Genomic DNA, 24298 nt, shown 5'->3' on the forward strand with positions numbered 1-24298 from the left:
GCATTACATAGGCAGATTAATGATCGTTTACAAAGTGGGGCACTGACTAAATTAGCATTGCTTATCTGGCCTCCAGTGTGCTCTCTACTTTTGTCAACACCCCCTCCAAAAAACCAAATGTGGAATCTTCTGGGCTGCTGACATTATTACATAACACTAATTTCTCCTGGTTGCCATGGAGATTGGGGGGGGGGGTTCTAAATGTTGAGCTGAGACTCCCCCTGAATATCTCACCATGTTTGAAGCCCCACCTGATCCCTGCTCCGTAACACTCCTCCTCTACCGGTTTCAAAAAAAACATTGCATAATTTCTCTAACCAAGTACCCCGTCATACCACCCCCACCCCCCACAGTTATCCATGTTTTTAAGGTTGGCATATTATTTCATACTTCTTCTCGATCTCTTCCTCTCTTTCTTTTATTCTAGCTCTCTCTCAGCAGCCAAGACCAAGCCAGCTCTTTAAATCCGTCACCATAACAACCACAAATGTTCTGACAGATTTGCTGCCACTGCATTGAGAGGTGTAGTGCATACAAGAAAGAAAGAAAGAGAGAGGGAAAATAAGGTAAAGCAGCGCCATCCACCCACACACATTCACAACAATAAATGTACGTTCTGTTCCTCAGTCATCAAAAATACTCTCTTTCGCCTTATTTGCTCTTCGTTCCTCATTTGATATGCAGCACTTTACAATCTCTGCCATCTTAATTACTCAGATCATGACATTCATGGCCGTAATGGGCTTTTGGGGAGAACATTGCTTCCATTTCATTGTATCTTCATATAATTAGCAAAAACACTGTGTGATTCTTTTAGTATAAACGTTTATCTCCTCATACAAGATCATTTAGTTTTTCTACACTAATGTTCCACACTAATATGGGTTAGTGTTCAGACCTAATCATTCACTTACTAGTATTACTTAAAAGTGCCCCATTATGCCATTTCCAATATTGGCTTTCATGCAGTGTAATGTAGCTGTATGTGAATGTTAACGATCTGCAAAGTTGAAAAGCTTAAAGTGCACGATGAATAAAGTTATTGCCTCCAAAAATAAAGAATCGACTTTGTACAGCCTGAACGAGTCGTTAGTAATTACAATTCCACATCTGTGACGGCTACACGTCAAAGGGTGACACACTTGTCTAACGCACACCTATATTCTACATTGGCCAGCCGTGAAAAAGCTTGACTCCGCCCACAAACATGTCATTCTACTGTTTCTCTCATCTCTGTGAGTTCAATGCTGGATTCAAAAAACTATTGCTTCTGAAAGAGGTCTCAGTATCCAGTTTATTTGGTTTATTTATTTGGATTTTCTATAGAGCGTTTAAAATGCAGAACTATGACAGTGGGCGTATCGTTTCCAACATGCGATGTATGCCGTAAACCTATCACAACAGACTGGGCCGTTCGACCAATCAGAGCAGAGCAGGCTCACGGAAGGAGGGGTTTAGAGAGACTGAATCTTTGAACTCATTCGAAAGAATCGTTTGAGAATCGCTGGAAAAAGAGGAGATAATAAGGGTAGTCATATGCGCCGTTCATACGGGACACGTCCTAGGCCAGGATTTTAATATTGCCTAAAACATCCATAGCAGTTAGACCAAAAACATTCAGGTACTGTACATAACATCATTCGTGGGTCTGCATGTGAGAAGGTGAGATCTACAGGGAATGATCAAAGTGATGCAAATATGTTTGTTATGTGGACTTGTTTGTTTGTTCGTTTGACTTGAAGGGTTGCTGTGCACCGATCAAAAAACACACCAAAGTAGGTGCGAAAGGGATTCGAAAGCATAAGAAGTCATCTGCTCTGCTCTCTATAGCTCTCAATATTAAAATCCTGGCCTGGATGTATCCCGTATAAATGCAGCATATGGCCACCCTAGTGATATTAAATGCATATTTAGAGAATACCAATGTGTTGGTTTTTTTTTGATCTTGCATGCATGTAGTCCTATTTACGGGACTCCCAAAATGGCATAATAGGGGCACTTTGAGTACAAACCAAAATGGACAAAAAGTGTGGCAGTTAACCACTGTAGCTTCCATCTTAGATGTGTGATAACTCTGAAACCTTCAGTTTCACTGGCACACTTCAAAATATTCGACACTCTTCACGGTTACGTCCACACCTCCGTAGGAACCATTCCTTCTTTGCTTTTAAGTGGCGGGAGAAGGTTCTCCTCGCACAGGAAGTGCAAAGGAAAATGGACCAAGATGCCCTTGATGCCCTGTAGTTCTTCTTTGGCTTCCTCCGGGTCAGTAAGGCCAAGGTTTTGAGCATTCACGTGTTCCTGAAGCTCACGCAAGTTGCGGACGCAATCCAGCGGAAGACATCGGAAGACCTTTACAGTAAAGAAAAGATAATGCAGTATAAACACTGGCCTGATATTACATAATATATAACAATTTATTTTAAAGCAAAAACATTTCAGGTATTAAGAATTAGTATGTGCACCAATTGGGATCTCTGGTATAAGAGTTGGGAGTGTAAATATATGGGTAGTGACAGCACAGAAGTGCTGTTGTCTGAAGGCTTTACTTCAGGACTATTGCACAACCTGCAAATTACAGTAATTGCAGGTTTTGCCATAGCTTAGTCCTGCATTCAGTGCATCAGTATCAGTTCAAATCCTGTACAGTGACTAAATGAAAACCTTTAGTCAAAGACATCAAGTACATAACATGATATAGAGAGGGTGTGGAGAAAATCTAAAACACAGGTTCTGTCCCTCACCTTCTCATAGATGCTGGCATTTGTTTGGGCGATTCTGTTCCAAACATCATTGAAGAAATGATCACTGATTGGATCATCAATGTTCAGATTTGGGTCAGATTTTGCTCCAAGAAGTACGCTGAGAAAAAGAGGTAAAGGATGAATTTCAATTTAGACAGGTACAGTTCAGTTTAACAAAGAAAATTGGTTCTCAGCATTTTTGACTCTTCATTGTCCAAGACAATATTTAAAGCATTTTCAGACCGAAACTATTACAGTATTGCATTTTCTTGTGTGGTTTGGTTCACTTTCGCGTATCAACGCTTCAAAAGGGACCAAAGCCTGTTGATAAATATCACATGTGAGCCATGTGATATTTTTGAATATCATTTTTATGAGCCATTTAGTTCTGCGATTCAGTTTATTACAACATTTCTGTAATTCAAGATGAATGAACAGCTCTTCCAAAACAACATTCTCACCAAAAGAGTGCATAACCTCTGTCTCCATCGTCTCATTTCAAACTTTCACCATATCATATCCCGAGCCAATTTAATAACATTGTACTTCTACATCCTTCTACTTTACTACATCCGGACCGAGACAACATAAAAAAAGAAATATCAAAAATATGTTAAACTCATTTAGATTGATACAGTGCACCCTCGGGGGGGCGCTTTCAGTAGAAAGTCTCATAAAGGCAAAAAAAAAAGTGTGAGCTGTGAAATCTAACACGAGGAGATTAGAGTGGAATATTTCAATCCAATCACAGGAGCTCAAAATCACTTGATGTCACATCCCAAGGCCAGCAGTGAAAGGTGCTGCAGACACACGCATCATTAGAAGCATCTCACTGTTTCCCTTGGCAACCAAGAGATGTTCTGGTAGCTGCTGTACGGAACGCAGCGTGCCAACACAAACTGCTCCACTCACACACACACACATACACACACACCTCTCTTTCACTCACACACTCCTACACAGACAGGGGAGAAGTTGGACAAAAATGGGAAGCTGAGGTGCTTCACTGCACAAACACAGATCTATCATAGCTACAGCTACACAACCACTCTTACGTTATACAAACAGATGAAGGCTATGTTAAAAGGCATTTTGTGAAAAATAGAGAAATGCAAAAAGAGCCAAAGAGATTGGCTATGAACTACTTCTCTCTAGCACTCATGACCAATCAAGTGTGCTAACACAAAGTAGCATATCATAAATGCATGCTTTAAATGGTCTCAGTTATTAATTTGAATTTAAGCTGAAAAGCCTCACCACATCAATAAATCGTGAAGGATTTTTCTTGAACAATCAATTGAAAGAACTAGTTGATAATTAGTTTAGTCATTTGTTGCAAACCAAACTATACTACTATACAAAATGTTGGGGGTCAGTAAGACTTTTCTTTTAAAGAAGTAAATACTTTTACAACAGATTTGTGTTTTAAATAAATGTGGTTCTATTGAACTTTCTATTTATCGAAGTATCCTGGAACATATTCTCAGCATTGACAATAAATGTGTAATCAGCATATTATCGTCAGACAAATCAATTAGAATCTTAAAATATATTAAAATAGAAATATATGAATATTATGATATATTTAAAATCAAGTAATGCAGCCTTTGGTGAGCATTTCTTTAAAAAAAGTCTTCCCAACCCCAAACATTTGAATTGTAGTTTAACTATATTTTGTTCCTGTGTGCAGTTTGCAAGCTCAACATAATGCATTTTCTTGCCATTATTTTTTGGTACACAGCCTTGTTATCCCAACACATTGGATTCAGACTGAAAACTCATGCGTAGTGCTGTAGAGTCAGTGCTGAAATGCTGGAGGATCCAGAATACTGAGCCTCTATGCAAAGCATGTCCAAAGAAATTTTCATTCACTATGGAAATTTCCATGACTTTTCTAGGCTTACTATAAAGTTCCCTCATATTTCCAGGTTTTCCATGATAGCAGAAATTATCATGCATTTCCTAAGTGTGTTTACTTAACATTATTTGTTTAAGGTGGTGGTTGTGACTCTTATGACGTCTTCACAGAAAGCTTGACACTGTTGAATACATACTCTGGTGCATCACTGTAGCTGCCTTGGACACAAGTATACACACCTAAAGCACTCCTTTCGTAAGGCAAGTGCTAGTGGTCCAGCCTGGTACTCCTCTCCGTTCATGACTGAGGGAACTCTTTCCTCATCCTCCACCAGCACTGCCAGCTCACTGTCACGACTGCCCAGCATGCTCCTGTCATTGATGTTAGCTGACCCTGATAACAACAGGAGAGGAAGGACATTTTACAGAATGTTTGATTTGAACACTTCCACTATTTTTGGAGCTCATCTTCATCAGGTAAATAGTAAATATCCCCAAATCTTAAATGTATAGTTCACCTTCAGTTGCCGGTCCCCATTGACTTCCATAGTATTTGGGGGACACTAAGCAGGTTAATGGGAGACAGCAACTGATGGTTAACTATCCCTTTAACCCAGGGCAACAATTCTCCAACGGTACTTATTTAGATTTTTCCTTGATTGTTTGAAATTATTTAAGAGTTATCTTGCGGGGTACATAAATGTTAAAAATTGTTAATTTTGTTAAAAGAAAGTTTATTATGCTCACCAAGGCTGTATTTATTTGTTCATAAATCCAGTAAAACGGCAATCCATTAAATATTATTATTTAATTTAAATTATGATGCAAAAGTTTTCAAATCACTCTAATATTCTAAAATAATCCTAATCCTTCTAATATTTAAAATCAATCTAATATATTCTGATTTGATGCTCAAGAAATACTTATTATTATCAATGTTGAAAACAGTTCTGGTGATTAATATTTTTTGTGGAAACCACAGGCATTCTGTGATGAATAGAAATTTCAAAAGAGCAGCATTTATTTGAAATAGAAATCTTTGTTAAATTATAATTGTCTTTACTGTCATTTTGGATCAATTTAATGCATCCTTGATAGATAGAAATATTACTTTATTTAAAAAAAAAAAAACTATGGGTAACATTCAATTGGTAATGTGCATTAAAATAACAAAATAATCCAGGGTCACAGACACAGTAAATGGTCTTATTGTATAAATCTAAAGGCAAACGTCTCACCTATGATGTAGCAACGGTCGTCAGCGATGAGTGCTTTGCTGTGGACGTAGATGAGCTCTGTAACAGGGGACTGGCCGAGCTGAGAGTTTGTGCGCAGACCACACAGAGAAATATACTGTGTCCATTCATCCTGCACTGATGACGAGATGAGACAGTCATTATAACAATAAATGGCAAACCATCTGTGTGATTGGTTAATGGGAAAAATGCTATAATGCATGGCTGAAAAAACAACAACAGATAAACTAAATCATTTCGAATCGCTTATAAGACAGAAGTGAAAGTGACAGATGGAGAACCAGACAGGATCTAAAAAAAGTGGCAGAATTACAGACAGCTAAATATGTTTCTGTCAGATACTTACTTTGCTCCTTTAATCTTGAGAGAATGGAGTGTTCTCCTCGATTAATTGTTCTACACACAGAAAAAGTTAGAATTTTTTTTTTTTTTTGCATTGTGAGAGTGTGTGTATTGGTGTAGACGTTTGGCTGGTGTGTGTGTGTGTGTGTGTGTGTGTACCTGTAGGTGAAGTGCAGTATAGCCTGAATGGCATTTCCTCCTCCCTGACTGATGTCACCCTCAAAGCCAGGCAGTAGGGGAATTACGACAAACACCCTGTACTTCTTCCCCTCACTATAACAATTCAAATAAAGCGTACACTTGAAGCTAGAAAACACTAGGACACGGCTGAGTAATTTGTTTCACTAAACCTGTATCATGTTACAGAGGTAACACACCTGTGAGCCCGTAGGATCCGTTTGACAATAGCGTCTCCAATGGTGTTGAGTACATTCTTCTGATCTGAGCAGCTGATGAAGAACTGATTCTGGAAATAAAGAGGGACAGAGGGGGGCTTATTTATTTTGCCTCACTTGTTTGTGAACTATGAAATGAGTCGCAGCAAGATCTAGCTCATGATCTTGTCCATTATTCACACTACTGTGGAACACAGAAAATATGATGAAGAATATTGGTAACCAAACCGATTTTGGTGGTCAACTTTTACAAAAATGTTTTGTGTTCCATTTTGGGTGAGTAAATGATGAGAGACTTATGAACTACCTGTATGCCATTAAAAGTATCGCCTATAACCTCTTGAACTTAAAAAATGTACTAATCTGATTCTTACGGAAATATATAATAATAACAATAATAATAACTGCAATTGGGAGCATCCTTATAAAATGTATAAATACATTCATAATTAATTGTCATAACTAAATTACTCACCAATAACACTGTCGTACTGTTAACACTACTTATCATATTTTAATATACTTAAATATAGTCAGCAGAATTTCATCGGGATAATATCGGGATTTGTTGATGAATGTAAAGTACTTAAATTAAAGGTGTCAACATTTAATGTTTCATTTTGTTGATTTTATTGTAATTTCTGTATGAATAAACATTTCCTCAGAATATAGTTCAAGTGCATCTGTTAAATTCTTCCTAGATTAGCTGACTCGCATTAGGACCCTGTTTCTGAGCATGAGATACGAGCTGAGGGCTATTGTGTGCTGCCAGCTGAATGCAGTAGAATCACATGATCCTAGAGGGAGAGAACAACTCCACAACACTGAGACTTTGTGTCTGCTCAGCTGTGTGTATGTGTGAAGTCTGATGAGTCAGCGGCAAATGCTTTTGGTAAGGTCATAGAGAAAAGTGTTACCTCTAGATAAATGTAATGCTCGCTGTTTTCAATAACATGTATATAGGCATTGAGGATAGACTGTTCACATGTGCCAGCAGACCAGCGATCCACAGAACGAAGAACCTGGGAGAAAAAGAGTAGGAAGAATGAAAAAGAAAAGGTAAACAGATTACCACAGAGAGTTAAATAAGGGGGAATGAGGAAAAGTCAAATAAATTGCCTGAAAACACATACCTGTACAGAGGCTTTTGTGGCACCGGGAATGGTGAATGGCAGCTTATCTGCTGTGCAGTGGGATTTTGGCAGTAGGTACGGGTAGAAGTCATCCTTGTACTTGTTCTTAAAGATCTGAAAAGACAAATACGAATACAAGAAGAAAAAGCAACGATTAAAGATTCTGAAGAGTCTGATTGCATGATGAAAAAAATATATTTAAAATTACACATTTGATTTCTGACCTTTGTGAAGTTCCAGCGCTGGATGAAGTGCCGTGCAAGATCTCTGGCTGCCTTCCCATGATGCACTGCACCCAGGTCTCGCCAGGGGATGCGCGGCACCTGAGTTCTGTCAACATTGTCTGAGGGGGAAAAAAGCAGAAGCTACACTATTGGCTGAAGTCACATTCAATATTCCCTCATCTCTGTTCTCAAATTTCTACTTCAAATAAAGTTTGTTCCTTTGAACTTTCTATTCATCAAAGAATCCTGGGGAAAAAAAGTATCCGTTTTCACAAAAATATCAAGGAGCACAACTTTCATTTAATTATGACAAATATTTCTTGAGCAGCAAATCAGCATAATTAGAATGATTTCTGAAGGATCATGTGACACTGAAGAATGCAGTAATGATGCTGAAAATTCGGAACAGGAATAATCATTACAGGAATTTTATTAAAACAGAAAAACATTATTTTAAATTATAACAATATTTCACAATCTTAGTGTTTTAATTTATGTTTGATTAATTCATAAAAAAATTTAAACAGTAGTGTAAACAATGATATATATATATATATATATATATATATATATATATATATATATATATATATATAATGTAAATCTGCATTGGACTGTGTACCTTGAAAGGGCTGATCCAGCTGTGTCCAGTCTCTCTTGATAAAGTTGCTGTAATCTTTTCCCAGCCACAAGAGGGCATTACAGCTCAGATCTACTTCATCCTCACACTCTGACGCAGGTTCTGTCAGAGGGACGGCAGAGCCATCCACAGTATTAGACTGAGACAGGAAGAGAGAGACGGAAGGTATGAGAAAGAAATTAAACACGGAAAGATGAAGAGTAAGAGACTGACATGTCATTTAAATATCCCATACAGCAATACCTCTTGGGCAGTCTCTGCATTATTGGCTGTTTTGGGGGGATCCAAATCACTTAGCCTATAGTCGCTGTCATCCCACCTCCCAAATGCAAGATCCAACCCACCCACAAAGGCCACTGATTGGTCGATGGAAACCATTTTCTCATGATGGGCCCAGAGAACCACAACTGAGGCCACGTGATCAGGGTGACGCATCACCTAGGGCAAAATAAATACAGACATACAGACCAAAACAGAAATACAGTCATTCACAACACGGCCCGGAAAAAACACAGTAAGACAGCTATCATGATGTTGACGAATTACAAAAATAGGAAGGATGAGCAAACAGCAGTATATGGAGTCAAATCAATGCCACATACACTTGCAAACAATTGAAGTAGCCTACTGCAAAAAATAAATAAATGTGCATTTTGCAGACAAATATAAAGAATTGCAAAATATAAATGAAACCGAGCAAAAACAATGATTTTGCACCTCGTGTTTTCCATAGACAGGGATGGGCAGTATTTCAGATACATGTATTTAAAACACATATTTGAAATAAAAAATTATATTTTGTATTTTTTGGAAAAAGACAAATGTAATTTGTATTTAAATTCATTTCAAATTAGTATTTTTGTATTTTCAAAATACATTTAAATGCTTTGTGCCAGTGTGATGTGCTTGGTGCAACTGCAATGATTCTAAGTATAGTATGCCACGACAGGAAATTTAAGTTCACACTTGCACACTGGCAGGCAATTTTTTGTGCATTTTGCACTACAATTAGGCCTACAATTTTGACTTACGGGACGCGGCACGTAGTGGAATCACCGCGTAGCTCCCGCTTTCTCTTGTAGTGGAAGAGGTTTGTGTAGTTGACGCCTTGTTTATACTTTCGCCTGTCTCTCCCCCAGGGGTGTTAAACTCAATTCCTGGAAGGCCGGAGCCCTGCAGAGTTTTGTTCCAACCCTGCTTCAACACATATATATACCATGTAGCTTTCAAATAAGCCTGAACGACTTAATTAGTCGGATCAGGTGTGTTTAAGTAAAGTTGAAACTAAGCTATGCAGGGCTCCAGCCCTCCAGGAATTGAGTTTGACACCCCTGCTCTACACCATAAACCTGCTGAATGTGCACAATCCTCCCTAAACGGTCACAGCTTTTTTGACACTTGCTTGACACTGTTTACACTTGCTCGCCCTTGTACAATTCTGTGAAATGACAGAGGGTGTCTTGGAGTAATAGTTGTCCAAACCATCAGAAAACAGCAGAAAGTAGTTTGCCGAGTAGTTTGTCAAACAATCCTTTTTGTGATAAGCTTATGAATAAATGGATTTCTTCACATATAAACCGATAAGGCTGTGGGTCATTTTGTAGGACACATATGAAAATGTGAAAGTACACAACATAAATCCACACAAAATAATAAAATCGTGAGATTTGAGATTGATTGACTTGTGACATTAGAACAAAACATTTTGTTTAAATGTAATGTACGTATGTACTGCATAACACTAAATGAAATATTGATTTAACAATACTGATTACTGATTACAATACTGATAAAAATCACTGATGAATGTTACACCACAAAAAATCTTCAGCTTTGGGTTTTATTATTCATTAAAAAATTTAATAAATAAATAAACTTTAATAGTGTTAAATGCTCTGTAAATTAATTCTTTGAATAAATGAATCAATTAAATAATTAAATAAATGTTCTAATTTGAAGAAATTATACATGAAATAATTATATATATTATCCTTTCAGGATAAGGGAAGAGTAGGTACATTTTTTATTTTTTTTGCATTTAGATTAGATCCAGATGGATTTCAGCCAACAGGGATGACCAAAGCATAAAGTGAAAAATGGTATCACAAGCTCACACTTGACTGAAATGCAAAATAAAAGCAGTGTTGCAATTAAATTAGTAGCTATGGCCATGGAAAACATGAGGTGCAAAATCATATTTATAGTCTTATTTATATTTTGCAATTCTTTATTTTTGTTTGCAAAAAGTACATTTATTTTTTCTCAATACTTTCATTTTCATTTGCAATGATTTCCTTTCTTTTGCGAGGATATATGGCATTGATTTTTTCCCCATAGCTGTATAAACAGATGTGTATAGTGTATCAAACCTTAATATTGGGGTGCAGGTTCATCAGTGTTCTCTTGCTGTAGCCGCTGTTGATCCCCAGAGCCAGTTCCACCTCTTTATACAACAACACACACACCTTCACACCCTGTTCCTAAACACCACACACACACACACACACACACACACACACACACACACACACACACACACATCAGGTCATGTTAAAGTTCAAGGCCATCAATATAAATATAACTATAAATAATGGTCTGACACATGGAATGTTTTTTAAAATAGAGTAGATAATTAATTTAATGTATAAAAGTTTAATGTTATGTAAAAGGATCAACATACTGCTTTGCGTTTGAGAATCTTGTCCAAGCGCCAGTATGTTCCTGTAGCTGGACGTTTGAGGAAAACCTCTGGACTGAGCCTGCAGAGAGAGAAACACAAATATCTTCAAATCACAAAAACTCAATCACAGATATAATTTAAACACATGAAATAAAGTGACAGTGGCACCTTCAGGTGTGTGACTATATGCACTGTGTGTACCATGAGCGCTCTGACTGACTATTTTCCCTGCAAATATTTCAGCGATTGTTACCTATTTGTGCCTGTATTTCTGTCAAATGAACCAGTGATGCCAATTATTTCTGATTTAATCATTCTTTTGAGTCAGTTCTCTCTTTTCAGTGAACTGTCCGAACGTGTTGGGCCACTTTCTGTCATACAGCCTTCCTCTGGCCTCAGGTCTGAAATGAAAAAACTTAATTGGACAAAAATGCCCCTGCACAATTAAACTAAATCTATTACGGCTGTCGTGAATGAAGTGAAAAATTAAACTAAAAGTGTTGATTGCAGCATTAGATTCAGATCTGCTCATATCGCAACAAGTTGAGCATTATAACAAAATCACAAACACGATTCTGTTCCAAACAAAGGTCTTCTAATTAGTCCTCACTGACAGAGCACTGCATTTCAGCCAGACCTCGATGGGGCCCGACTTATTTAGGCCCCATGGGACCGGGCTTCGGGCCAATTTTCATATCACGGCTCACAGGCGGGCCTACATCAGGCACCTAGGCGTCTCCTTCTTTATATATTTTAAAAAGACAACAGACTGCAGAAGGCACATCCTGCTTGTTTTCTTTCATTTACAAAAGCACAAGGTTTTGTTGTTATTGAGAGTGTACACAAATAAAAGCAGACTCTTTACAAGATGATGAATGCAGTACTAATCTGAGCAGAAAAAATTGCATATTTTAAGTTGTTTCCACTGTTATTAGGGGGAAAATGCCAGTTAACGTGCTGGCGCCTCCATGTTCTACAGCAAGCATGTTTTTTTTATTTAAGATTGGACTTTTTCATTAATCTTAAGGCCTTTGCACACTGAGTCCGAAATTCGTATGCAAAATTTTTGCACGTCAAAAAATAAATCCAACCTCACGTTATGTCAATCACACTTGCACACTGCCTCTGATTCTTTCGACTGTCAAAACTGGAACAGGTTCAATTTTCTGCGTTTTTCACATTCGTAAAAACCATAGACTGTAATGGGAAGTCGTGGCCTAATGGTTAGAGAGTCGGACTCCCAATCGAAAGGTTGTGAGTTCGAGTCCCGGGCCGGCAGGAATTGTGGGTGGGGGGAGTGCATGTACAGTTTTCGCTCCACCTTCAATACCACGACTTAGTTGCCCTTGAGCAAGGCACCGAACCCCCAACTGCTCCCCGGGCTGCCCACTGCTCCGGGTGTGTGTTCACAGTGTGTGTGTGTGTGTTCACTGCTCTGTGTGTGTGCACTTCAGATGGGTTAAATGCAGAGCACAAATTCTGAGTATGGGTCACTATAGTATGGGTCACGTCACTTTCACTTTTTTTGACAACTCAGAGCCACCGTAAAACTGCTGGCAATGGTGGTGAATGAATCACCAGTGCTCAGATACCTACAACAATATATACAACTATTATTGTATCAAAATTAATTATAATTATAGCACACCAAGTCCCTGTAAGCCGTGTATCTGTGCATGCGCGTGTGAGCGCAAGTGTACCTTAGACATACTGCCAGTCTCTATTCAGGATCAATTGAGTACCTTAGACATACTGCCAGTCTCTATTCAGGATCAATTGATTCACACGGAAATTGGTGGTCTTCTTTTAAATATGTGGCTCCAGTATCGCTAGCAAAACATCAAACTGAGCCACTGATATTCTAACGTAAACTTTTAATCGGTCTTGATAATCCTTGATAAGGAGGTGGAACTCTCCTTCCTCTCTACGCGATCGCAGGAGTGGATGGAACCAATATTTCCTCTTCCTTTTTCACTTTTTAAGAAGAGAGAGGACAAAAAAATCATCCTCACTACTTGAAGATGACATTTTGTATTGTTTTGCGAGTTTTTTTCGTAACACATTCATTAATACGCATTGGACTCAGTGTGCAAGGTCTCTGTGCATGACGATTTTTTCGGATCACGAATACGAAAAAACGCAGTGGACTCAGTGTGCAATGACCTTAACTGTTGAAAAGGCTTGAAAATAAGAATAGCCATGTCCTGTGGTGAAGCCTTGAATATGCTTGAAGTGTTTTATATCTATAGATTTCATTGTAGGAAAGTCAAGTTTTAATTTGAGAAACTGGCCCCTTGGTTGCCACTTTAAATAGCAAAAACTTATATTTAACAAAATAAATATTAAAAAACTAAACTAAACGAATACTCCAAGCATTTATCAAAATTAACTTAATAATGAAACCAAAATAGATATAACCACTTTGCTACTGAAAACAAAACTGGACTATTTTAATGACTGCAAAAGTAGTATAGGTTGGGTAATGTGGTGGACTAAAAAGAGAGAAAAAAAAAGAAAAAAGAATTGGGCTCCCAGACTAGGGCCTGAGCATCTCGGGCCAGAGCTGGGCAAGGTCCTAGATTTGAGGCCTGTGCAAGGCTTTAGCTGCATTACTTCGGTCAAAAATACATGAACAAAAATATTAATATTGTGAAATATTATTACAATTTATCCATTTCAATTTTACTCCAGTCTTTAGTGTCACATGACACTTAAAGAAATCATTCTAATTTGCTTTTTTTGGTGCTCAAGAAACTTTTCCTATTATTATCAATGTTAAAAACCGTTGTGCTGCTTCATATTTTGTAGAAATCCTGATTTCAGTTCTGGATTGTAGGTCTTGATTGTATACAGTATGTGATTACAAATGAAGCTACTGACCCATTAAGGCCATGTACTGTACATGTGTGTGTAGGATTACACTGACCACCAATCGGTGATGAAGATCTCCTCCTTGGCCTGTTGCAATGCATCTGCCAGGTCTGAGAAATAGCCATTCCCATTAACATACCTGTCAATCAACCAATGAGTCATTTACTCAACTCCCACTTCATTACACAAATTGGGCCAGTCAATCAATTTTCCTTGATCGAAAGTTCAACAAAGGACATATTACGTAAATGCACACACCACTTTGTGAGGGTGTCCGGTCTGGGTGGGGCGAAGCCTTCATAGCGATTCATCTGGTGGAAATCACAGCGCTCAGAGAGACTCCGAATCTCATGACTCCACCACAAGGCCTGTCTGTAGCTATTGCACTTAATCACCAGCTTCCTACAAAACACACACATACCAGCTGTTGCTGCACATGTCTCTGTAAAACAGTCTGTCAGACTGGTGTAAGCAGTAGGAAGATTTCCTTATATTGATCTTTTTACCTGCTGAAGTTCTCGATGCAGACGCCATGCTTGGTATCAGTGTAAACACGTCCAACCAACACCTTCAGCTCAGGATCGAACAGCAGAACAAACGACACAACGCCAGGATCTCTGCTCATACACAGCAATTATAGAAAACAACGTAAATCAATTAGAAAAATTATTCATCAGGATGAAGCAAATATTAATTCACATTAAATATGAGTATGGTAAAATATGTATATAATATGGTAATAAATGGTAATAAAAGCTTGAGGCTATTCAGAGCAGAATCCAGCAACATTATACCAAATGAAAAACAACCAAATGATTTTGTCAGTTTCGCACTGATAATACATTACCATTTAAAAGTCTTTTAAAAACGAAATGCATTCTTTTTTAGCAAAATAAATGTGACAGTTGAATACATTTATTATGTAACAAATAATATTTGTTTTTATTTCAAATAAATCCTTGTCTTATGAACCTTTCATGGTTCCCACCATAGACTGTAAAAAAAGATGGACGATACGTCTCCACTTCCTTCCACTATAGTAAAGTGAAGCCAAAGCATCTCAGTATGACCGCTGCCATCTTGAGTAAATTACCTCATTTGGAGTAAGAGTCTATGCAGAAATGTCATGAGGTTGAGCCGTAGTATCAAACTCCTGCCCAAACTCCCGCAGACCCAATTAATCATAACGACACCCCCCAAATTTATAGCATCAAATTAATAGCTACAAACTTATCACAAAAATGAACAATTGAACATATATCAGCATGATAACAAATATGTTAAATGACCAAAACCATCTTTCAGAAAATTATATTGGAAGTGTAATTTATTTTCTTATTTTGACTCAAGTCCTATTTGTTTACATTGAGTGGGCGGTGTTTATGAACTGTACTGCAGCCAGCCTCCAGGGGGCGATCAGATAGCCCGCAGCTTCACTTTTCAGGACATGTGAGGCACACCCAGTCCCCAACATTAATATTAAGCAGCACAACTGTTTTTAACATTGATAGAACGTGAGAAACATTCCTTGAGCACCAAATCCAGATAACACCTCTGAGTGTTCTTTATGAAGAAACATTTATATGTACAGAAGAACTTTTGAGATTCATCACTAAACATTAAGAACCCTCTCAGGATGTCAGTCTCAGGCCAATTTACATTTTTGTAAATCGTGCTTTTGATTTTCTCAAAAAGTGCAAAATGAGGTAGGCCTGTATGAATGAATATATATATATATATATATATATACATTTTTTTTTTTTGGAAAGTCTCTTATGCTTACCAAGGTTTCGTTTATTTATTAGAAATACAGTAAACACTGTAATATTGTAATATTGTGAAATATTGCCAATTGAAATTATCTATTTGAATGATTTAACATATAGGCTACTGTATTCCTTTAATTAAAGCTAAAGCGGTTACTGCGAGTCATGTTGAGGTAATTAAAATGTCAAATTAATATTTTGCGTTCAATTATTTACTATTCACACAAGTGACCGCTTGATTAAGCGGGAAAACTAAGCAGTGTAGGCTTTATCACCCCCTAGATGTGGATCCAACCCCGCCCCCGGGATCTTGTGTTCTGCAGTGAGGGGCTACTGAAATAATCTGCTGGCTGTACACTAGGGCTGAAACGATTCCTCAAGTAACTCGAGTAACTCGATTACAAAAAATGATCGAGGCAAATTCCTCTGCCTCGAAGTCTCTTTTAATTTATTTTAATTCTCACGTCAGGTTCTTTCACAATGATTTTTTAATGTGACACAACGCGTTAACGCCACCCACAAAGCGGAAGGAGACACAAGCGCTGAGTCCGAAATCGCGTACTGCAAGGAGTCAGCAGTTTTGATTTGAGGGCGCGGGCAAACGTGAAGAGTACGTTGTGGTGTGTGTCCATTGCAAGAGAGCTGGCATACCCCAACTAGGAATGGTATCTACGGTATAGAAAAATCCATATCATGGAAAAACCGTATCAATCCATATCATGGAAAAACATAATACCGGAAGTCACGTTCATACCAGTATAGCGCCCACCCCAGCACACAATGAAGGGCTGGGCAAAGTTTCACCAGTGTTTTCATAGAAACGGTTCTGTTTTGTTTTACTTTGGCCTGTTTGGCTCTCACACATGATGCATTGTTACTGCAGAAAACTTAAACTGGCTCCAGCGGTAAAAGGAAGATGGAAAACGATGACTCATGTCATTTCCTCAAACATTTTGAAACCCTGTTAAGATACTGACACGGGCATTTAGTGGTGTACAACTGAGTGGTTGAATGAGACACTCCTGACCTGTGCAAACTTATTTTAAATTGTTATTAGAGACAAACACTTCCATCTACATTTGGTGATAGTCCTCTCTAAACAGCTAATGTCTGTTTGATTGATGACACAACACAGAAGACCTTTATATTGACATAGTAAGGGGGAACTCGTTAGACTGGCTTCTAGTCCAAGCACTAACTCCTGCATTATCTCCAACTACAGCTTTAACCTTTCAATGACCTTCTGTGATTTTGATGCTGGAAGCTTCAGGCTGAGAGGGATCAATATTTGTTTCGAGTGACAATCCTTTCCACCCTACAGTGTACAATACTGCACAATAATGCATACAGTAAATCAAGAATGCTAGATGTAGTGTCCCTATGCTGGATTTGGGAATTAAGAGACATTTACATTTTCTAAGGGTAAAATTAGAGGGTTGTCACATGACAACAGATGGTTCTGATATATATGACTTAAAATTAATTAAAAATGGCTGGTAAATAAAAAAAATCTAAAGAAAGAAATGTCAAAAACAAGCAGCTGATTGTTTTGAGAGGCATGTTGTAACTTGAAACAACAGAAAAGAGCAGAGAGCAATGTGAAGTAACACATAACAGTGCACATGTGGGTGTGTTTGTATTGTGGAGAAACTCACCTGGACATGTACAGGAGGAACGAATCCTTCACCACAAGCCACCGACGAGACCAGCGAAAGCAGAACTGATGATGTCCGATGCAGTTGAGCCCCTGGATGCGGTGACCCCCGGACCGTTTCAGAATATAACCTTCACTGTGGAAAAAACCCAAACAACAAGGCTAAAAAAATAAGTAAGGCAACAATGGAATAATACTGAAATTGCAAGAGAAGAAACAAACACAATCTGTACTCACAGGCCTTTGGGTCCAAGGTCTCTGATGAAGGAAAGTGGACTGATTTCCAGAAAGTCCAACTGAGAGCACAAAATACATTTTAATATGCAAGCATACAACCACAATCCTCTGCAACCTTGTACAGAATTTATCCATATGTGTGTCTGAGAAGAACAGCTTTTTACAGCTTTTTACATACACATATATTATGTGCAAATAAGCTTCTTACCATCCCATGATAGTTCCTGTAGAAAGTGTTTTCTAGTAAGTTATTTAAATATTCCTCCAGATATTTCTGAAAAACACACATAAAAACAATATATATATACACAATACAGTCAGTGTGCAACTTTTAGAGGGAGGTGGTCTTTGCTTTAGTACGTATATACCGGTTTGCTAGACGTTCTCCTGATTCTGTTGATTCCATGTAAAGTTGGCATTTCCTCTGGCAAACTTGCCAGCTGTTGTCTCTGAATGGCAAATCTAATTCAAATCAAAAGAACAAGGCAAGGAAAATACCAGGTCAAAACTCCAGCTCAAACAAATGAAGTGTTGTGAATTTGCATGTGTCTGCGTGTGTGCTCACCTCCCCAGAGGCAAGAACTGCAGCATCATTTTGTGTTTGTACAGGTCTCTGTGGAGCTCCTGGAAGTGCTTGTACTTTCTTTTTACCGTCCATGTGAAATTGCCATGTGTCAGACGGACCGTGTACAGAGTGCACACACGTACCTGCAAACAGGGTTTATACACTGTTAGGTATAACACAACAATACACTATTAAGTAAAAACCCCAAAAACGCACCTTGGAGCGTGTGGTGTATCGCTCTGTGTTTTCCACTTTACAGGTGATAGGTGTGCCATGAATGAGAGGAGAGATGCAAACTTCTTTTAGGTCTGCCAGGTGATGTACCACAAAAAAGTTCCGTTCCTCTGAAAGAAATAATAATAAACAAACATAAGGCTGAGACCACTAGTATAATGCTGTGCGATGCGATTTGTTTGTCTCATTTAATACAAAATATTTCTGCAAAGCAGTTTGAGTGAAGATTTGAATTGAAAAATCATCATGAATTTCAGCAACATTCAAGCTGTATGAAATCATTGTAGCGTATCAGACCTGAACCAGACAAATTAAAGATTTGATAGGGAGCATGGTTGAAACATGAGGTGCCAAATTCCACAGAAAAGCTCAAGACAACAGGAGGCTGTAAATCAATTCCTAGCACCACAAGTCAGAAGCAAGTCCACTAACCAACCAACTCTTTCACAGAACAGCTTTCAACATTTACACCATTAGAACAATTATTGACAATTTCAATTCGGAAAAGAGAATGTCAAATTTGGGGCAAGTAATCAAGATTGATGGTCAAAGAGATGCACAGCATGACCATCATATGCAAACCCATGACAGTAATCATGATCGCAAGATCTTTGGATTGACTTCCCCCACCTAGAAGAAAAGAACCAGACTGAATTCCTTTTAAGGGGACCTTTTAAACTCTGGTCTCCACAGAAAGTCCTTATGTCAGAGAATGGCAGAAAAACTGTCTTTTTCAGATGTAGATGCACCAAAATGAACTAAAAAAAGATTTATAAAGGAATATCAGTCCACTGCTTAACTCCATATTATATATGTAACCCACACATTTGACTATCATCTTTCTAATCACTTATTGTCTATAACTATTGAATAACTTAAGGATTCATATTCATGTTTAGTATGTGTGTGTTTGAATCTGCTTGCTTGAAACGTTTCTGACCAACAGTTAATTGTCAAAAGTATCATATTCTTGTTATAGGAATCATGTCCAAAATTATACCCTGCAAGAGTGGGAAAATTCGGACCACATGATTGCTAAGATAACATATGATCTATGGGGGTGGAGAGACATCACAACACCCCGAGCAGAGACAATATCTAATTGGTCAAGACAACATTTGAGGTGTGGCCGAAAGGACAGTTTAAATACTCAAGACACCATCAAATTTGGCTTTTTGCTTTTAGCTTTTACTTTTAGTCATGCCTGCTTTTAACTTTTGGCTTTTGTTTTTAGTCATGCTTGCTTTTAGCTTTTGCTTTTAGTCATCACTGTTAGCGTTCTTTGAGCGCGGTTCCAGCATGCTTCACCTGCACGCCTGCTGCTACTTAGCAAGAAACACCACCTAGTCTCGTCAAACTTTACATCTGTTCTTTTACTTTAGTTTCTTTTCTGTTCGAGAGTTTCGTGTTCTGAGTTAAGTTTTGTAATGCTGTGTTTTCGAGTCTGACCTCGAGTGACCGTCTGAAACTTCAACCAGACCACAACTCCGCATCGTCAGCCAATGCAAAACTACGGGCTTCCCAAGACGTCACTTCAACGACTACTGAACTTCCAGCCAATCAGTAGCCTCGGGAAACCTTTTCAACACGACCACAAAGGGAACCCCTTTACACAGTCAAAACAAGTAACGTTCCTCCAGACTGAGCTAAACTGGTGTATCTGATATAATTTAACCTCATTGAGGAACTCAATGCAAGGGATAATTAAGTGATTGATTGTTGTTCATGTCTATGCAATTTCATGAATTGCTGAAAAACTTGGGATTCCACATTTTAATTCTCTTAAACTTATTCTTTCCTAACTTTCTATCTTCCTGCAACTTGTGTGAATGTGTGAGTGTGTGCTTTTGTGCTAGATTAGTTTATATGTCTTAGGCTGCATTTACACTGCAGGTCTTGATGCCCAAATACGATTTTCAGACTATTTCCGATTTTTTTGACGACCTGCTTACATCATCTTTTAAAAGTGACCCGTATCCGATTTTTGCATTTACACTATACACTGCTGAAACTACCAAACGTAGACGTTCTGACCCAGAAAATGAAGTAAAACAGCATGAAATACAATGGATGCAGATGTAAATAAAATTATACAGTAGGGCTGCACGATATTGGGAAAAAATGACATTGCAATATTTTATTTTTCTGCGATATATATTGCGATATGAAATCTAATCAAATTTTTTCTTACAAACAAAAATGGGGTGAGCAGATTTACATTCTCATTTTAAATGATTATGACACCATCGTGTCAATTGATTAATATGCGCGAGGGAGAGAGAGCAAGACAGCACTCGTGTTGTTTGAAGACGGTGAGCGTGCAAAAAAGGAGAGCCCTTTATTTCTGTAACAACCCTGCATTTTTGCTCTTCGCCCCAAAGACTTAAAAGACATGAAACCTCGGCATTGCTCCACTGTGTGTATCCTTCGTCCTCCATCACGCCTATAATAAGTCATGTGATCTCAGTTGGTGGTGTCCACCTGAGTTGACATCACTTTTTTTAATGACGTACGGCTCGCATTTACTGGGGAATATCCGATTTGTCTGCTTACATGGCACACGCAAATGCACGTATCCGATTCATATCCGATTTATTACCACATATGAATGAGGCCTGAATCCGATCTGAGAACATCGGAATCCATGCGTTTTTTTTCCTGCTTACACGTTCACCGGTCATATCCGATCTGTGCCACATGAGAGCAAAAAATCGGAATTGGGTCACTTGAACCATGCAGTGTAAATGGGGCCTTAGATTTATCTAATAAAGCCTTATTCATATTGAAAAGAGAAGTATCTTGTGTTTTCTGCTTACAAGTTAATGTCTTAAACTGCCGATCTTGTTACTGTGCTAATTAATAGTGTTTTCACTATACTTCGGATATTAATATCCATTGCAGAGTTGATGTTAAACGGCTCGTTCAATGAATCGCTGGATGTCTCAGTGTTTTAGTTTTGTAAATGGACAGGAGTAAGTGAACTCAGTCCTGACTCTGAGCTGGTCTTGATCCAAAGAGCATCTTGTAATTCAGTGGAGAGACATCTGACCATATGATGTCCCAGACTTATGTAATTAGTGTACAATAGTTCCGAATCTAAAATATTTATTTATTTTACACAATAATGATTCTTTGTTTATTTTCAGGTTTAAAATATATTTTGAATAACAGATGTTCCTGTTTTTGGCCCCTCTGTCTTTTATTATTTTTTGAAAAACATTGTGAGGGGCCTCAGTCTCAACAGTGTTATATCACCAGGGGTCAAAGATCAGATGAGTCACTCAGTTTCAGTGTGGTGTTTAAGAACACAATTCTTCTAAAAGCATATGAATGAGACAAAATAGCTGTGAAGGCAGTCATTCATCTCGCTGCATTCCACTTTTTTTTACAGTCTTTTCACAAGTATAAGGACCCACTGTCACATTTTCAATACATGTTCTTACAGCATGACTGACATGTGGACTCGGCATAAATAATCCTTTGTCCTATGAGACAAATCAGTGACTGAAAAGAAGTCTGAAGGTTAACTGTGAATTATGTAATAACTATTAATGGTTTTTATTCTGTAATAAAATAAATGACAAGAAAATGTCAGAAGCTTTATGCCTGTCCTTTGCAATTTAAGACCTTTTTTCTGTAAAATATTCAACCTTACTGCTCATATTGCCATTGTCAGAGTCTTGATTATCAGAAAACTTTCTGTATTTGGTACATAACTCTGTACCTGCAAACCTACTAACCATCAACCTGAGTCACCGTCATAGCTAAGTGGGCAGTCCTTGTGACAAATACATTTAAAAAGCTGTTGTGTTCTTGGGAACACAGGTTCAAATGTGGCCTGTATCATGTCCCAATCCTATAACCCTCTCCCTCAACCCCCTTTTCTATTAACATCCACTGTCCTGTCCATTACCAGCGAAACCCCATAAATAATAATTTACTGATATTACAGTTTTTGCTGATACCAATAAACACATTATTTTCATGTTTTTCCATGAAAACTGATAAAATGTACAATATAAGAAATCTAAACTATTAAAAACAATAAAACATACTACAAAATAAATAATTTCAAATTTGGGTATCAAGGTGAGGACAGGCAGCAGGGAGGTATGCAAATGATTTACATAGTGAGGAAAACGAAACAGTGAGCACAATAGGTGCTCAACCTATTTCCATCTCAAATCAAACACATGAACCAGCTGACTTGCCCTTTAAGCTCACTTGAAAGTTACAGGCAGAGTTCAAAATTTGCTAAATACTATGGTATATGTGATTTGTCTTACCACTGTTGTTTTCGATAGATTTCAGCTGTTCCTTAGTAATGTTGCACAGCACGGTGTCCACGCATTTCTGCCACCTTTTTGCTGCATCTGTCTCAGAACTAGCCATAAGGCTATTGGACGACGACACACCTGTGTAAACATACCAACAAACAAACCCATGCAAACAAAGAGGGAAAAATATTAGCTATGCTTTTTTTTACATAGTTTACAAGATGTGAAAATTAGCATGATTTTAGATAAAACTAGAAGGAAACAAACTAGGCTGTTCCCTACTGAGGTACAGCAGGTATCTGTGCTGAGACCTCTGCTCTTCTCCATTTACACTAAATCTTCTCACAGCATCTCTTATCAATGTTAAGAAAGTTGTATGTGTTCTCAGCTACCTGTCCGGATTTGTCGAATTTGACTTGATTTGAGCAGTGTTTTAATAATGGTATGAGACAAAAGATTTTTAAATACTTCTTTTCTTGCAAGAAAAGTTAACAGTCATATAGTCATCCAAGTTGACTGCAGAATGCGACAAAGAGGAAACACTCAAACTCAACATTTATACCTAAATACGGATGCTACTCATCTAATTATAATGCACATTCAACATATATTTCCATTTAAGGTGTCCAACTATGTCCTCCAGATGAGTTTCTAAGAATTTAATGCAAATCATTTTCTAAGTAGCCAGAACATCTAAGAAACTAAAATAACATTTCTGTCTCACACTTGTCTTGCACACACTTACATCAAATAGATTTCCTGTTTTCTCTCAGCTCATCAAAAACTCAAGCATACTGAAGCACTCAGAGGCAGTCTAAAGAACACTCTTTAGTACAGTGAGTGAAGCAAATAATGCTAATAATATTAATATTTCAGATAAGAATGAAATTTCCTCCACATGCACCCTTACTATAAACAACATTGATATGTAAACACTTGATAATAATGTAATGTAAAGGCATTAACAAAAATTCTGCAGTTAGGAGAAAAATGGCTGTAGAGAGTTGGGCTTCTAAACACAAAGTTCACACATTTCTTTAAACCATTCATAGATACCAGGTGTATTGTCATATTCCAAATGGAGATTATGGACAGTAGATCCATAACCTCCTTTTATCCATATTCTTCTTTGTATTTCTTTTGTGTATTTCTATTTATTCTCATTTTATTTGGTTCTGTTTGTTCCTAAACCAGGGGTGTCAAAAAGAGCCCTGCAGAGTTTAGATGTATCCCTTATTAACAACTAATCGAGTCCTTCAGGCTTATTTGAAAACTATATGGTATTAGTGTTGGAGCAGTGTTGGAACAAAACTCTGCAGGGCTCCGGCCCTCCAGGAACTGAGTTTAATACCCCTGTTTTAAACTTAATCCACATAGCATAATATGCATACAAAGACGTATGATTAAAAACAGCATTCATTAT

The 24298-nt window shown here is 37.8% G+C and overlaps 1 protein-coding gene across 2 annotated transcripts in view; it reads right to left on the reverse strand.

Moving 5' to 3' along the window:
* Nucleotides 1–811: 811 nt before the first annotated feature.
* LOC113077441 (phospholipase D2-like) overlaps nucleotides 812–24298 on the reverse strand; it is a 28271-nt gene continuing 4784 nt past the window's right edge. For both annotated transcript variants that reach the window (XM_026249849.1, XM_026249846.1), the window contains exons 2-25: nucleotides 22885–23013; nucleotides 18581–18708; nucleotides 18365–18507; nucleotides 18168–18261; nucleotides 18008–18073; nucleotides 17800–17858; nucleotides 17564–17698; nucleotides 14649–14759; nucleotides 14401–14544; nucleotides 14198–14281; nucleotides 11272–11350; nucleotides 10961–11071; nucleotides 8835–9029; nucleotides 8574–8730; nucleotides 7952–8070; nucleotides 7728–7841; nucleotides 7512–7616; nucleotides 6577–6665; nucleotides 6359–6472; nucleotides 6204–6253; nucleotides 5840–5974; nucleotides 4842–4995; nucleotides 2745–2862; nucleotides 812–2352 (exon numbers count right to left, since the gene is read on the reverse strand). In XM_026249849.1, the coding sequence (XP_026105634.1) occupies nucleotides 2128–2352; nucleotides 2745–2862; nucleotides 4842–4995; nucleotides 5840–5974; nucleotides 6204–6253; nucleotides 6359–6472; nucleotides 6577–6665; nucleotides 7512–7616; nucleotides 7728–7841; nucleotides 7952–8070; nucleotides 8574–8730; nucleotides 8835–9029; nucleotides 10961–11071; nucleotides 11272–11350; nucleotides 14198–14281; nucleotides 14401–14544; nucleotides 14649–14759; nucleotides 17564–17698; nucleotides 17800–17858; nucleotides 18008–18073; nucleotides 18168–18261; nucleotides 18365–18507; nucleotides 18581–18708; nucleotides 22885–22990 (2835 nt within the window). In that variant the 5' untranslated portion in view covers nucleotides 22991–23013 and the 3' untranslated portion in view covers nucleotides 812–2127. The remainder of the gene's footprint in view (nucleotides 2353–2744; nucleotides 2863–4841; nucleotides 4996–5839; nucleotides 5975–6203; nucleotides 6254–6358; nucleotides 6473–6576; nucleotides 6666–7511; nucleotides 7617–7727; nucleotides 7842–7951; nucleotides 8071–8573; nucleotides 8731–8834; nucleotides 9030–10960; nucleotides 11072–11271; nucleotides 11351–14197; nucleotides 14282–14400; nucleotides 14545–14648; nucleotides 14760–17563; nucleotides 17699–17799; nucleotides 17859–18007; nucleotides 18074–18167; nucleotides 18262–18364; nucleotides 18508–18580; nucleotides 18709–22884; nucleotides 23014–24298) is intronic.

The sequence above is a fragment of the Carassius auratus genome, chromosome 5 (assembly GCF_003368295.1).
Source record: "Carassius auratus strain Wakin chromosome 5, ASM336829v1, whole genome shotgun sequence".
NCBI lineage: Eukaryota > Metazoa > Chordata > Actinopteri > Cypriniformes > Cyprinidae > Carassius > Carassius auratus.